General features: G+C 41.2%; 1 protein-coding gene across 1 annotated transcript; it reads left to right on the top strand.

Moving 5' to 3' along the window:
• The first annotated feature begins 261 nt into the window (after positions 1–261).
• LOC121697216 (sodium/potassium-transporting ATPase subunit alpha-1) lies at positions 262–15777 on the top strand. Its single transcript, XM_042078636.1, has 22 exons — positions 262–805; positions 973–1083; positions 2191–2250; positions 4309–4512; positions 4656–4769; positions 4862–4996; positions 5083–5200; positions 5319–5587; positions 5797–6105; positions 6359–6493; positions 6577–6769; positions 6892–7067; positions 7159–7295; positions 7412–7562; positions 7664–7832; positions 7924–8078; positions 8902–9025; positions 9147–9292; positions 9414–9544; positions 10605–10706; positions 15338–15429; positions 15626–15777. Exons 1-22 carry the CDS (start codon positions 794–796, stop codon positions 15652–15654), a joined length of 3072 nt encoding a protein of 1023 aa, XP_041934570.1. The 5' UTR covers positions 262–793; the 3' UTR covers positions 15655–15777.
• Positions 15778–16512: the final 735 nt, after the last annotated feature.

The raw sequence follows: 16512 nt of genomic DNA, 5'->3' as shown, positions 1-16512 counted from the left end.
GATTTATTTCTCTCAGACAAAGACAAGACTGTTGAAAGCAGAAATATTTTCATCTGGGATATCATGTTGTGTTGTATCTGTGTTGTTGGTAGGCTAAATATAAAAGCAAAGGTAGCACAAATATGTCTCTTTCTCTCTCTTCTCTCTCTCTCTCTCTCTCACACACACACACACACACACACACACACACACACACAGACACATCCACACTTCATAAGCCTATATCCCACGTGTGGTATGTTAAAAAATATTTTTGATGTCACCTCTATGGAAACAAAGGGCTTATTTATTTCACTAAAACATTGTCCACTAATACGGTATGTTACATTATATAGGTGAAGCTATGCCTATACTTTCCTGTACAGGTGTGGCTTGGACTAATCACAATAATCACTTAAAAAAAGTTTTATCACACAACACAATGCCTCTGTTGCCACAAGTTCTGGGGAGCATGCAACTGACACGCTGACTGCAGGAATGTTTACCAGAAAAGGTCAAGTACTCACTAATTCAGATTTTTTTCAGTGAAATATACATTTGAGTGAAATAAATCATTTGCATAGAACTCTTGTTGTTTTTCCAATTTAAGCAACCTATAATCCAAAAAAATAACAGTCATAATTCTGATGCCACAACCCACCTCCTTGCTCCATGCTCCTCCCAAAATGTGGCACCATTGCACAGGTCAGGGTATATAAATTACAGAGAACAAGGCTCCTCAACCCAGAGGGACCTGATTAGGGAAAGCAGCCTTTTACCCGTAAAGTCCAGACATAGGACAGAGCCTACAAAAATGGGCCTGGGTGTAAGTGACTTCTTTATTTTCTTTATTTACATTTTGGTATGTTGTTAAAAGACACAATTTTGCACTGTACAACAATTTTGTTTGTGCATGTTGTACTTTTGGGGGTTATTTATTTTCTTTGAGGATTGGCACTATACATCTTATCATCTTTGCTGTGTTTGACACAGAAAGGTAATGACAAGTACAAGCTGGCAGCCACCTCTGAAGATGGAGGAAAGGAGAAGAAGAAGAAGAAAAAGGAAACCGATATGGAGGACCTAAAAAAAGAGGTTGACCTGGTAAGTTGCTGAATCCTAAAACCTAACATTTATTCTTCCTCAGTCTTAGTGTTGTCCCGTCCTTTAACCTTGATAAACACATTGTGGCAACCTATCCCAGAAGCCCGGGGCAGAAATACATTTGGTTTAAATGGCAGGGTCTCTCATATGCAAGCACTGCATAGACAAAGCACACATCAAATATATACACATACAGTAGGTGGGGATAAATTAGGACATTGAAAAGATCACACACACACACACACACACACACACACACGAAATAGTAGCAGGTGGTTACAGGACAAGCAAATTAAGGTATAATCATATTATTTCCAAATACCAATACCACCAAGTGCCACTGCCAAAGCATGAGTCGAAATAGTTACATCATTCACATCAGTACCACACTCACAGCCACCAGGATATATGGAACCAAATACCATCCCAAGGATGATGGAATGACAATCTGTCATGGTTGCCCAAGCATCCCCACAGGCAGAGGCCACGGAATGGTGGAAAGAGGACGGAAACCAACCCGACAAAGTCCCCGAGGTCTTGGCAGGACCAGCAGGACCTGTCTCTCCCAGCACCATCTTTGGCCTGGCAACCGGCATGACCTCATAGCACATTGGAGAGCAGGAGGACATCACGGCCCCATCAGGACCAACTCCCATCTGAGACAATAATTTCTAAATAAGATACCACTTTCCCACCAATGTTTACCACCAGCCCAGAGAGAACACACAGCTGGACACACAGATCTCTAGTTCAATGGCAGGGTCCTGAATCCCATACATGTCATTCACAATCTTGTGAGTGGCATCTATTAGCTTTAGAACAGATACAGAAACACTGAAATCTGATGGACATCTCGTGCTGACATAACACACAGGACTGGTAGACAGATACACAAACATGTGGGGCTCATCAAGGCATTACCAACATCAGACAAGGATGACAAAATAACGGGCACTCATATTAGCAAAGGGCACAGCAGGTAAAGCAAGGTAAGGTAAATCCAGAATGATAACACCCCCAAATGGCACATCCAAAGCATTATAACGGAAACTGTAAACATGATATAGAGAAGTCTAGAGTTAAATCTACCACTCTTCTCCCCGACAGGATGACCACAAACTGACCTTAGATGAGCTTCACCGCAAATATGGAACAGACCTGACCAGGGTGAGTGAAAAAATATGGTTTGAGGGAAAAACTGCAGCCAAGCCTGGGGGATATTCTCACAATCTGCTCAGAGGTATCAGTGCAACTGTAACCAATATATTTCAAAATGCTCAGCAAGCAATGTGATACCAATGTGTCCTGAAATGCACTTCAAGTGTTTTCATTGAGTGAAGCCTTCACTGTTCGAAACTCCAAATTCAGTGCAACAGGCTAATATTATGTACATCCATTCATAGCTGGGAACATCCAAGACTTTAATAAGATGACATGTATATTCCCCCAGAGAAAGGCTAAGTTAAATGTTAGAAGTTGATTAAAATAGTCGATTGACAGAGTCAGTAGAATTAGAAATAATTCAATAATTTAATAAATCGTTCCATCTCTTCAATTTCCTTATTATGCAGTTTTATGTATCACATTGTATATTTTATGGTAGCCTATTATTTCTAATATTATCATATTGCATTGTACAACGTGCATGTATTTTGGTGTTGCTATTCAAGTTGATGTAGTCATCCTTTTTAGAGGGGAAATTCATAATCATACTTTTGCACCGCCGTTCTAATGTTACGTCACCGTTTGTTTACAACTAGAGTGGTAGGCAAGGCACTGCAGAGTGCTGGGAATCCTAGAACTAGTTCTACAATAGTCGGGTTGCATAGGCTACACATAGTTACAAATAGCTTCAACGGGATGTCGACCACTTGTGTAGGCCCTAACAGTTGGTTTTACAATAAGAAGCAAAAAGGCGACGAACGACCGTTTAGCCTACCTATCCTCATGGTTGTGGAGGATGATCGTTAGCAGCTGTGAAGTCTTTTATTCTCAAGATGGCCTAATGTAGCCTAGGCTACTGTCTACGAAGACGTAGGCTAAAATACAACTATCTACAGTCATCCAAAAATGAAAGGAAAAATGCAGCATTTTAAACATGGCAAGAATATTTTTACCGGAACAGTTTTGTCTCGTGAAATTCGTGCTTGTGGACATCAATCACCTATCTCCTGTCCTTCTATTTCAAGTTATCATGAGTGTCATTTGATTATATAATCACAACAAATGCTAATAAATGAAAACAGAATAGGCCTATGTGCTATAGCCTACAGGTCAGTTAGGCTAACTCCCGTATGTAAAAATAAACTGATTTGATCCTATGAATTGTTTAGCGATCACACACACACGGCAACCTCAAACACCACTGTTAGGCTACTGCTTGTAAGAATAGCAGTTTATGAATTATCTTTACCCGTTTAATCAAGTCCACATAACCAAAATAACAGCATATTTAAAGGCTGAGCTAGCATAACAGCCTAATATAGCAATGGATAACTAATAAAAAGTCTCATACAATTAATTAACTTTATCACTCACATTCTGAGTTTTTCTGTGTGGTTATTTATCCATGCAGATCGTCTTTGGATAAGCCATCGCTGTTATGTTATAGCAGATAATATGTTGAAGGATTCATGACTTTAACGCCATTAATGTTACATGATGCTGACTGACGCTGGCTATAACTGTAGGCTACCGTTTAACGTCTGCTGAGTCTACATGTCTACCAAAACCTGCTGTTCAGTTGAAGAATTATCAAATATTGTTTGATTTTGTGTCAACTTTCAGAGGGAATATGTTCCTTTCTGGCCAAATTTCACAGCTTCTAAGAAAGTCTATCGTCTTCGTGTAAACCGAGTTTTGAACAGAGAAAAAAAGTTAGGCTACCATTATGCAGGTTCTCCCATAACGTTATCGATACAGATCAATGCACCGATTTTAGCGAAATAACGTTCCTGTGACAGGCTATCAAATATTGAACAATGGGATAACGTTTCATCATCACCTTTATTGATGCCTGAAATGTTGACATTTCTGAAATACAGAGATGTAGCCTACTGAGAGGCAGCTGCAGACAACGATGTTGATGGGTTCAACGTGTCCCTTGCCTACCAGGTGGATGTCAACAAAGCTGAACCTAGAATATGTCACATGAAAAACGTTAATTGTGGGTCAAATGTGTTCTCTGAACTGTGTGTGAATAATGCTGTATCATTATGTTACCAGGGTCTGTCCTCCTCTCGTGTAAAAGAGATCCTTGCTCGTGATGGTCCCAATTCTCTGACCCCACCACCCACCACCCCAGAATGGGTGAAGTTCTGCAAGCAGCTCTTTGGTGGGTTCTCCACTCTGCTGTGGATTGGAGCCATCCTCTGCTTCCTGGCTTACAGTATTCAGGCTGCCTCAGAAGAAGAACCAGCAAATGATAATGTAAGGATTTTGACCTGCATACAAGGAAAATCATGCATGAGTGCAAATACTGTAATATCAAATTCTTTATGCCAATGACTTTTATTATTATTAAGACCACTGACTTAAGTGTTCATGGCCAACTTTCCACATTCTCCACATAGCTGTACTTGGGCGTTGTGCTATCTGCTGTCGTCATCATCACTGGCTGTTTCTCCTACTATCAAGAAGCCAAGAGTTCAAAGATTATGGAGTCCTTTAAGAACCTGGTTCCCCAGGTACATATAAATTGCTTTTAGACAAATTCTCACTCCTTTCGTGCATACACCCCAACTGTCTGTGATGTTAATTTGTTGTCCACTGAACACAGCAAGCTCTGGTTGTGCGTGACGGAGAGAAAAAGAGCATCGATGCTGTGGATGTGGTGGCTGGAGATCTGGTGGAGGTGAAAGGTGGAGACAGAATCCCTGCTGACCTGCGTATCATCTCGGCTCATGGCTGCAAGGTGCTTTTTGACTTGACTAAATCTCTTTAAATAATACAGACAATATGGTTTTGTCTCCTGTGCTCAATCTCTCTCTGCTTGGTCAGGTGGACAACTCCTCCCTTACAGGAGAATCTGAGCCTCAGACACGTTCCCCTGACTTCTCAAATGACAACCCTCTGGAGACCAGGAACATTGCTTTCTTCTCCACCAACTGTGTTGAAGGTACACACGTATTAAACCCCATGCACAACATTCATCTTGCATTATTTAAGCCTGAAAGTCACCTGAACGTGTGCTGTTTAATCCCAGTGTTTTGTATTGTATCTGACTATTTTCCCAGGCACTGCCAGAGGAATTGTGATCAACACCGGTGACCGTACTGTCATGGGTCGGATTGCAACTCTTGCCTCCAGTCTGGAAGGAGGGAAAACTCCTATTGCCATTGAGATCGAGCATTTCATCCACATCATCACCGGCGTGGCCGTTTTCCTGGGTGTGTCCTTTTTCATCCTCTCTCTCATCCTCGGATATGGCTGGTTGGAGGCCGTCATCTTCCTCATTGGTATCATTGTCGCTAACGTGCCAGAGGGACTACTGGCTACTGTCACTGTGAGTATATCAGTGTCACAATGCAAGACGTGACATTGGACAGCCTTGTTTGCTTCAGGGTTCTTGAGACTATTTCAGTGTTCACTAGTTACTTAAAATGTCTCGGAGTGTGTCAAGTAAACCCTTGAAACTTTTACATGAAAACATGAAGATCTGGATCTGTCCTCTAAAATGATTTGATCTCATGACCTGTTTCATGTCATTGAAAGGTGTGTCTGACCCTGACTGCCAAGCGCATGGCCAAGAAGAACTGCCTGGTGAAGAACCTGGAAGCTGTGGAGACTCTGGGCTCTACCTCCACCATCTGCTCTGACAAGACCGGAACTCTGACCCAGAACCGCATGACGGTGGCCCACATGTGGTTTGACAACCAGATCCATGAAGCCGACACCACGGAGAACCAGACTGGAACCTCTTTTGACCGCTCATCAGCAACCTGGAACTCCCTGGCACGCGTGGCTGGTCTGTGCAACCGTGCTGTCTTCCTGGCAGATCAGAAGGATGTCCCCATCCTCAAGGTATGCAGAACTATTTACATAACATTTGCTATTTTCGACATGTCACTACTTCAAAACAACAATTTACAAAATGTAATGATTCATTTTTTTATGAAAGATCCAAAACATTTTATTTTTTGAGGGGGCTGAAATACAAAAACACTATTTAGGCCATGGTTGGACTCAGTTATTTTCTAGGCCAACAGACTATCTATCTATCTAAAAACTAAATTCAATATGAAAGTCATTAAGTAATTCCCTCCATTATCTGTAGCGAGACACAGCTGGAGATGCATCTGAGTCTGCCCTGCTTAAATGCATTGAGCTGTGCTGTGGCTCAGTGACTGAGATGCGTGACAAATACCACAAGATCGCCGAGATCCCCTTCAACTCCACCAACAAATACCAGGTAAGAATACCAAACTTCTCGCCCGCTACTACTGGCTGAATACTAAATGCTACTTGCTAACACCTAACTGTTTTACTGAAAAGCTCTCCATCCACAAAAACGCTACCCCTGGAGAGACAAAGCACCTGTTGGTGATGAAGGGAGCCCCAGAGAGGATCCTGGACCGCTGCTCATCCATCATGATCCAGGGCAAAGAACAGCCCCTGGATGACGAGATGAAGGAATCATTCCAAAGTGCCTATGTTGAACTTGGAGGTCTAGGAGAAAGAGTGCTGGGTAAGGAGTCACTTGAGCTTAGAAAAATCTTTCCAAACTAAATTTTCAAAAAATGGAACATTTGAAAACCATTACATGATTTCAAACATGACATGACTTTTTTCATGATTAATTGCGGTCAGGTTTCTGCCATTTCAACATGCCTGATGACCAATTCCCTGAGGGCTTTAAGTTCGATTCTGAGGAGGTGAACTTCCCTACTGAAAAGCTGTGTTTTGTCGGCCTCATATCCATGATTGACCCACCTCGTGCTGCTGTGCCTGATGCTGTGGGCAAATGCAGGAGTGCTGGCATCAAGGTAGAGTGATGTTTACCAAATTTGGCCCATACTTGTTGCCCCTTTGACTGTCATAATTAAGTAGTTTGGGTGGTTTTGTTTTCCATTGTAGGTCATCATGGTGACTGGTGACCATCCTATCACTGCAAAGGCCATTGCCAAGGGGGTAGGTATCATCTCTGAAGGAAATGAGACTGTGGAGGATATTGCCACTCGCTTGAACATCCCTGTTGATGAGGTCAACCCAAGGTACAGTGGGATTTATATTTTACCTTTCTTGCCTTTAGCCTATAACAACATTTTAAATAATTCTTCAACCTAAATCCCATTGAAAGTTTCAGACTCTTCACTCTTCATATTCACAGAGATGCCAAGGCATGTGTCGTCCATGGTAATGATCTGAAGGAAATTACATCTGAGCATCTGGATGAAATACTGAAGCACCACACTGAGATTGTCTTTGCCAGAACCTCTCCACAGCAGAAACTCATCATTGTAGAGGGCTGTCAGCGACAGGTAATGTAAGCTTCATCTTCACTAAATTCTTACAAAGGGCATATGGGTTTCCCTTACGAAATTGGCCGTTATGAGATTAATACTGTTCTTTTGCTCTACAGGGTGCCATTGTGGCTGTAACAGGTGATGGCGTCAATGACTCTCCTGCTCTGAAGAAGGCTGACATTGGTGTTGCTATGGGTATTGCCGGATCTGACGTCTCTAAGCAGGCTGCTGACATGATCCTTCTAGATGATAACTTCGCCTCCATCGTTACAGGAGTTGAAGAAGGTATATTGTACTCCTTAAAGGCAAATACAAATAATTCATCACCATGCTTGGATCTTTCTGACCACTGGGTTTGTTCTTGGATCTTCTTCAGGTCGTCTGATCTTTGACAACTTGAAGAAGTCCATCGCCTACACTCTGACCAGTAACATCCCAGAGATTTCACCTTTCCTCCTCTTCATCCTCGCCAACATCCCACTGCCTCTGGGCACAGTCACCATCCTCTGTATTGACCTGGGCACTGACATGGTAGAGATATTTATTTCCCTCCACATAGAGTGTCATAAGAGTTGCCAATTCGCAGTTGCAGGCTTCAGAATTGACCCCTTCATGGTCACAGAAAAGATGTGCATATATCGGGTTCAGAAAGCTTTCCATACCATTGAATTTTGTGTGTGTGAATTGACTGAAATGTCAAGGAAACATCAAGAAAAATGCTTACTCTTACTACTTTTTTGCATGTATACATGCTGGGCTTGTCAACCAGATAGCCGTATATGTCGGGCCAATGAATCTCTGGCCAAGTCTTGCTAACGTCGTCTACCCATTCTGTTATCAAACAGAAGTCACAAAAGTCATAAAACAAATGTAATTGGACTTACTGATTGCTAGTCAGCCAGTTGGTTGACTTTGCTGATTAACTAGCCAGCTGGAAACAAGTGGTGTAACAAAAGTTGTTATGAAAATGTTGGTGCTGTTGTGAGTTGTCTCAGCCATTGTTGTCCCTGGTCTGAGCCCCTTTGCATAGTACTCATTCTGACACATTAACATGGGGTCTACGATTCCACATAGAGAATGCATGACTTCCAGTCATTTCAAAGCAGAAACAACCCAAAACTGTAAAGGCTGCTTTAAAGAACACTGTTGCTTGTCTGGTCATAATAGAACTTAACAGAGCCAATGTGTGTCCACATGACATGTCTTTTGGCTGCATTGCTGATCGTTTGCTAAATTTGATTATCTTGCATGCAAACCTATCAATTTAAAGGCCTGTATAAGAGTGAAAGACGGGATATGGTTTGTTTATTGAACACTGATGCTTGAGAGTTTGATTACTTGGTTTATATTTCAGGTTCCTGCTATCTCCCTGGCTTACGAAAAAGCTGAAAGCGACATCATGAAAAGGCAGCCAAGAAATGCAAAGACAGACAAGCTGGTGAATGAGAGGCTTATCAGTATTGCCTATGGGCAGATCGGTAAGATCAAAGCCTACTCCAACACCACACTACTGAAACACCATCCCAGGGAACTCAAAAAGAAAAACAAATCACCTATTTGTAAACTCTACTAAATTAAATGGTTGTCTTCTACTCTAAGGTATGATGCAGGCCACAGCAGGATTCTTCACCTACTTCGTAATCCTGGCTGAAAATGGATTCCTGCCTACAGATCTAATAGGTATTCGTGTTAACTGGGATGACAACGACAACAATGATATTGAGGACAGTTACGGTCAGCAGTGGGTAAGTCTTTCCGTGGTCTGTAATGTAACTTGAGAGTGTACTGAATACTGAAGCATATTGAAAATGGCAAGACACAGTATTTTGCTGTTTCGGACCTCTCATTTTCGGCTTCCTCTTGTAGACATACGAACGAAGAAAAATAGTGGAGTTTACATGCCACACAGCTTTCTTCACCAGTATTGTGATTGTGCAGTGGGCTGATCTTATCATCTGCAAAACAAGAAGAAACTCCATCCTTCAGCAAGGAATGACGTAAGTCAACCAAACAGAAGAGGGCTTGAATGCGAGACTGTGGGTATTTGTATAGCTTATATCCCTTTACGGGGCTTTAAAGGCGAAATATGCAGGTTTTTTAGCTTAATTTACCTTAATTTACCTTAACTTAACAGCTTTGGAGTCATTAGAATGGTTATATGACTTTTTTCGGGTTGAATGGTGGCCGTCTCACTTCCCCCTAGCGCCTGTGAGCGGAAAAACCACCCTTGCAACTTTGGGCCGGCAGGCCAACGGCCTCAGTGTCGGGAAGTATAACGAGTGTAACAAATTGCTTTACTGCATTTAAATACACATACACGCCAGGCACCGGCTAGTACTAGGTAGCGATGGAGTTTCTCAGACATTCGTCATGACAGATCCAGCGAAAAGAAGCAAAAAAACAGTGAAGAAATTGCCAATATACTGCATAGTTTCTCTTTAACTACATACAGTGAACATTTTGGACAATTGTATTCACATCAGCATTTGTTTGTTAAAAGAACACACCAACATTTTGGGAAAATTGCTCATTTGCCGTCTCCCCAGGAGTTAGATATAATGATACATACCCTGATGCACCCATCATTACTGCACCCACCAACTAGACTACCATTCGCAAATGTGACAAAGAAACTCCAACATTTTCCTATTTACATGTTGTGACTTTGGTATTGGTTCAAAGAAGAGCGAATAAGCTAATCCATCCTTTTAGGCAAGTCCCTCCACTCAGCGGCCATATTGTAACGCTTTCTGGGCACTTATCGGGCATCTATTTCGGCGTGCACAAGACTTCACGATACCAACCTTGCTCCAGCAGCAAGATTGCAACACATGATTGGCATGATGTATTCACAACACACCACATGATTGACACAATTTATTCACATGTTGATTTTTTTGCAGCGGAAGAGGCTGGATATGTGTAGACAACAAGCTAACCCATGCATGTCTGTAGAGGATTTTTTGAGTGCTGTGTCTCCTCATTAGAAAGTCTCTAGCTAATCTCCCAAAATGTTGGCATGTTCCTTTAATTCCATTCCCATCCTCTTGTCCACAGAAATAAAATCCTCATCTTTGGCCTGCTTGAGGAGACAGCCTTGGCTGCCTTCCTTTCCTACTGCCCTGGCATGGACGTCGCTCTCAGAATGTACCCACTCAAGTGAGTTCACTGAACACGTTCTTCACATCAACTTTTTGTTATTCATGAATATTTAACTGTAACATAGCCTTGTGAACCAGACTCTTGACTTTGTTACTCTTCGTGCAAAGAGTCTGACCACTCGCCATTGGCAAACGTCTTCTTCCTGGTGGGTGGTAAGTGTGTGTTCGAGAGCCGTTGCAGGGACCTACGCTGAATAAACAAAGCTCTGTTATAGGCCTATAATAAAAAGTAGTTATGTTATGACATAATTTGCCATAGAGAGTTTTGGTATTTTGGAAACTTGGTTGAGCTGTAGTTATCTAGTATAAAAAGGGAATGCTGCGATATCTGTTTGTCTGTTCCTCCCTGAGCAGCAAGTGTGGCTGTCCAGTGCTTTTGAGTTAGTAAATATACCACACATGGCCTCACTGTTTGGTCCTGGGGGGTATTCCATCAACCTCACTAAAGACATGGCTTATTAATCTTGCTAATTTTAGTGACCGTTCCGGTTAACGTGAATCCCAGCTTAGTAACTATGGGAATTTATTAAGGCTACATAGGCTACATTTGGTAGGCTGTTCAGTGACAGCTTTGCCAGTGGGCTATATCATAGCCCAGGGATGGGCAACTTTGTTGATAGAGAGGGCCACAAAATGTTCTTGTCGCTGTCAGAGGGCCAGATGTTACCGCGCACGTCCATCACTGGGATATCAGGAATCAGGAGTATTAAATATATAGGCCTACAGTATGTCTTTATGGTTTATTAAACCACCAACATGCATTAATTTAATATTTTCTATACTCAAATGTATTTTTAATATTGCTACTATTCACCAATGAACTTGAAATAAACAAAAAAATATTACACATTCACAATAAACCTTTTTTTGCCACTGTAATGAGTAGCCTAATAGTGACTCTTGTAAAAAGACTGTTGTTAGTGTATCTTTACCAGGGTTCCCACTCTAAGTCAAATGTAAAATTCCATAACAAAAATCCTGAATTTCCATGACCAGATATTTAAAAATGGGCATTGAAAAAACAGGTAATTGATTTCAAACCATTAGCATTGTTGTTTTAAATTATTGCTTTCACTATTCTCCAATTTCTGTAGGCAATCAATTTTTCTCTCGATGTTAAATTTGATGACTTTCGATGAAAATCCTGTAGATGGCGCTTGCCGAATCGAACAGAAATCGTCTAGTATTGTCTTAATTTTACGACATATATCCTCTTTTCGTCAATCTACTGTTTTGGTCTACTGTTCTACCTTGTGGACAAGCAAAGATGAAGCTGACCTAAACCTCGCTTGAATAAACGAGGCCAAGATGCCGCTAACTTGAGTTAATGGAACGGCTTCAGCTCCAAGTGAAAGTCTACGCTAGTTCAAGCCAGGCTATTTCTGTTAAGCGCCGCCTTCATTAGCAAGGTTGATGGAATACCCCCCTGGTGTATAACTACTTTGCATGACTGATGGACTTATATTTTACCAGGAACTACAGAAGCTACAATGGAATTACATGTCAGATAATCCCCCTTCAGTTTCAGCCAACCAAATGACAGAGTTTCTTTTACTGTTGTCCTGGCTGTCGGAATCGGACCAAATAGCACAAACTCCACATTGGTGGAGACCATTTTGTCATCTCAAAATATTGATGGGGATTAGTCACCATGGTCCCCTTCTTAACCTATACCCATGCTTCCAATGTAAAACCGTCAGCTTGCTAACTAGCTAACTATGGAACTTCAGTGTAACATAGCCAATTGCCTCATCTTAGTTGTAGGAAATACGTTCGAATTTCAAATGATAACATTAAGGAATGACTTATGTTTAATTGATGTTATGACATGTAAAGTTAAGCTTGCCAAACCTAGCCACAGGCAGTTCAACTGTGACTTTGTTTGTGACACTGTTAGTAAACTGAAAAGAGCTAAACATAGAAATGTAATGGTCACCTAAATCCCACATACACACGGATAACTCTCACACCAACCTTATTTTTTGTCGTTTATACATGTTTGGTCAAAGAAGAATGAACCCTTTTCGTTCCCCATGTTTAGGTAGCCCCATAGGTTTCTATTCAATCTAAGCAGTCTGCTTTCCTCATACTGGTGTAACGTAATCACTCTCAGCCACGCCCTCTATTCGCTGGTTAGTTGGTGGCTCTTGATTGGTTTTCTACACCAGAAACTATTAAAAGCACATCTTATCACTCGTTAGCTGCTGTCAGACAAGGTGGGGCAGTAACATAAATAATAGACTATATTATTGATTGGGCTGGACTGGTCTGTGTCCCCACCAAAGCTGAGACCAAACCTACGCCCTTGATTGGAAGTCATTGTAAGTGTTAGCCACGAGCTAAACTCATCCTCTACACTAGGGTATTGGAAGCAAATTAGGTTGGTAATGTATAAAAGCTAGTCTAATACTGAAGCGAAATGAAATTGACTGTAAGTACGTAGACGGGCTGAGCCAGGCTACTGTACCATGCCTTGAATGAAACATATAAATGTAAATATAAATGTAAATGAAGTTTCTAGGCCAAGTATACTTGCATATACAAGGAATTTGGTCTCTGCATTTATCCCATCTGTGAATTAGTGAACACACAGAGCACACAGTGAACATACAGTGAGGTGACGTACACACTAACCCAGAGCAGTGAGCTGTCTTGCTACAGCGGCACTCGGGGTGCCTTGCAGTGAGGGGTTAGGTGCCTTGCTCAAGGGCACCTTAGCCGTTCCTACCGGTCAGGGATCGAACCGGAAACCCTTCGGTTTCAAGCCTGAAGCCCTAACCAGTAGGCCACGACTGGTGCAAAGGATACTGTGACAGCAGATGCACTGTGAGGATTTATTATTATTATTATTATTATTATTATTATTATTATTATATTCATGAATATGTAACTTCATCATACCCTGAATGAAATAACAGTCCCCAGGGGGTTTTATGACTGTACATGTAAAATGAGGATTTAGCTCTCTGGGGCTAATGAAGAACCTTGTGCACAGGGATGTCACTAGTATTGAAAGACAGCCCCCAGGGTTTTAGGTAATGCGTGTGCATCAGACTGTGCTGAAAAAATGTTATCACACCTTAAAAGTATTAACTTAGTATTAACTTAAAAGTATTAGGCTTAGTATTAACAGCAAGTTATCAAACTTTGAATTTAGTCGGTTTCTTCACAGCTAATGAGTAGAAAATGCATCGTTTTGTCACGTAAGGACTCATATAGTTCAGACCTTTTAATGACATTTTGAGTCTGTTAAGAGGCAAAAAAGGCATGTTTAGATTATGCCCCCAGACCTAGTGTTGTAGCTGACTAGGAGTACTGGCCATTAGCTGCAGCTACTCCAGTTTGGTAGCACCGATTTGGGTCGTTTTTTTCCCTATCGACATTACTCTGCGACGTCTAGCGATCAAGATCCATGTAAAAATCGGCCGGATTACTACTTTAAGTGAAGTGAAACCTAATTACAGAACACTGACTTGACTTGCACAATAATCCTCTCTAAAGCCATCGCTAACTGGAAGTGAAAGTTGCCAAATACCATGGAATTCTAACAGCACATGTACTGAGTGAGAAATTATGCACTGCATTCTCTCCGCCCTTCCTTTCCTGTAGCAGTTGATCAGTGCTCTATTATCAGTGCTACTATAAGTCATGTATTAGTCCTTTGAGGCCTAGGCTATTTTCAGTGTAGTTTTACTGTTAAGCTCTTGGTCATTGTAAGGGCCATCAATTATTAAAGGGCCATCAATTATTGTTTTCAAGACAGTATAGGCTACCCATATCTGGGAAAGTATGATGTGATTATACTTACATGTATCTTATGTCAGCCTTTATGTCAAGGTAAAATACTTTGTGTCTCATGATTGTTGCATCCATGTCACCTGAAGCATGATGGTAGAAATATCTATTCAAAAGCACAGTTGATCTGTGCTGTGGATATGGAAACCAAGCTCATTATTTTGGACTGCTATTGCATTAAAATATCTGCCCAAAGTTGGATACCATGTAGAAATGTGCTGCAATTTCAAAACTCAGGAATTACGCAGGAATGGCTTACTGTACAGAAGAATGGTGTTTATTCTGATATATGGTTTGCCATGTGTTGAGTGAAGCATTTGTGAGATATACCACCGAGAGTAATGGGTGGAGATGGATGAAGCGCCGTGTTCCGAATGGAAATCTGATGAAATGTAATGTCCAACATTAATTTTCTCACAAACCGTTTATCATAGCACCAAGCCACTAATATCATTGGAAAGCCCTGAAGTGTTCATGTGACATCAGTGTGATTTTTGTGAGATAAGTACTCCATGGATGTGAATTTGGACGCATATTATTACTTTTTTTTTGGAGGGGGGGGGGGGCTTTTCATCATTTTAGGGTGGCTTTAGACTCCAAAATGATGAACACTGTGTTTACATTCCTGTTTAGCCTTTTCATGGTAAAATGATCAAGCTAAATATGTGATGAAATCCATGCCTTCTCAATATCCATGCCTTCAACATACCCTAAATGTTTTTAAGATCAATATTATATCAAAATATTGCCAAGCAAATTGTAACAGAATCCTAAGGCAGATTATTGTGTAGTCATATGAAATGTCTAATGTTATATCTTTTCCTGTGTGTTTAGGCCTTCCTGGTGGTTATGTGCATTCCCCTATTCCCTACTCATCTTCCTTTATGATGAGGCCAGAAGATATCTCCTGCGAAAATACCCAGGAGGTAAGATATTCTCAGTTTCAACTTCCAACTGTGTAAATATTCCACCTCCAGTTGTGGAGATTTATTTGAATTTAATTGAAAAGTCAAAATCGTTTTTATTGAAATTATATGGATTTAAAACACAAATGTTGTGTGGTAAATTGGACTTTGTTCATTGTTCTGCTTTGTAACTTTTAACTTTTCTTCTGACCTCTAGGCTGGGTGGAAAAGGAAACCTACTATTAGTGTGCACCTCACATCATTTCACATACTCACATGTACGCCTGCTTAATGCAGATGTTGAGATGCCACTGTATACGTTATAAGTTAAAACTTGAAAAATGAAATAAAAATGTCCAACTGAATCTACTGCATGTGTCCTTTTCTTACCTGATTTTCCCATATTAAGTCAGTAAGACTTATACTGTATTCAGTAATTGTTTTGAAAATGCTGTTAATTGTTATGTGTAAAGGCTTTTGAAATGGGCCATTGCTCTTTGTTGTCAAGCAGTGATGATGGCTTTGGGACAGTGCTTTATTTCACACCTTGTTTTGACACCCACACCCTTGCGAGAAAAAACTCCTGAGGTGTTAAAGGTCATTTGCATGTGAATTTGCCCAGAGATGGCACTGGCCTGTTGCTTTTTTCGTGTATTACCATGTTGACTATCGCCTGGTTGCCTGTCTAGTCTCTCGCCAGTCAGTCGCTGATTCAGTGTGCCAGACCATTTCATAAGTGGGATCTTAAAAGAATGCTAACATTGCTATTTCTGCTTACTTACTATCACTTCATTATCCCCATTCCCCCACCAACACCACCATACAGGCACACACACACACACACACACACACACACACACACACACACACACACACACACAAAAACGCACCTCAAGGAATGGGAAGTGGCATGCAGACATGCACAAGCACAATCTATACACACCCACATTGTTAAATGTTTACAATTTGGCTTAGGTATTGTTTCCCTATGTGGACACACTTTAATACTGAACAATATTGCCCCATAGTCTTTGACATTCATTAACTCTGAGGTTTCTATGGTAGATAGAGGACAGGGAAGTTGACAAACCGGTTGTCTCGAGG

Source organism: Alosa sapidissima, chromosome 22 (genome assembly GCF_018492685.1).
Source record: "Alosa sapidissima isolate fAloSap1 chromosome 22, fAloSap1.pri, whole genome shotgun sequence".
Classification (NCBI taxonomy): Eukaryota; Metazoa; Chordata; class Actinopteri; order Clupeiformes; family Clupeidae; genus Alosa; species Alosa sapidissima.
Note: the sequence above shows the minus strand (reverse complement) of the source record. Positions and strands in the feature narration are given on the sequence as shown.

Excerpts from the sequence above, each read along its gene's own strand:
- LOC121697216 (XM_042078636.1), top strand. Across the intron at positions 7,068-7,158 it reads GCAGGAGTGCTGGCATCAAG|GTCATCATGGTGACTGGTGA; the intron begins GTAGAGTGATGT and ends TTTCCATTGTAG. Across the intron at positions 15,430-15,625 it reads CCTGCGAAAATACCCAGGAG|GCTGGGTGGAAAAGGAAACC; the intron begins GTAAGATATTCT and ends TCTGACCTCTAG.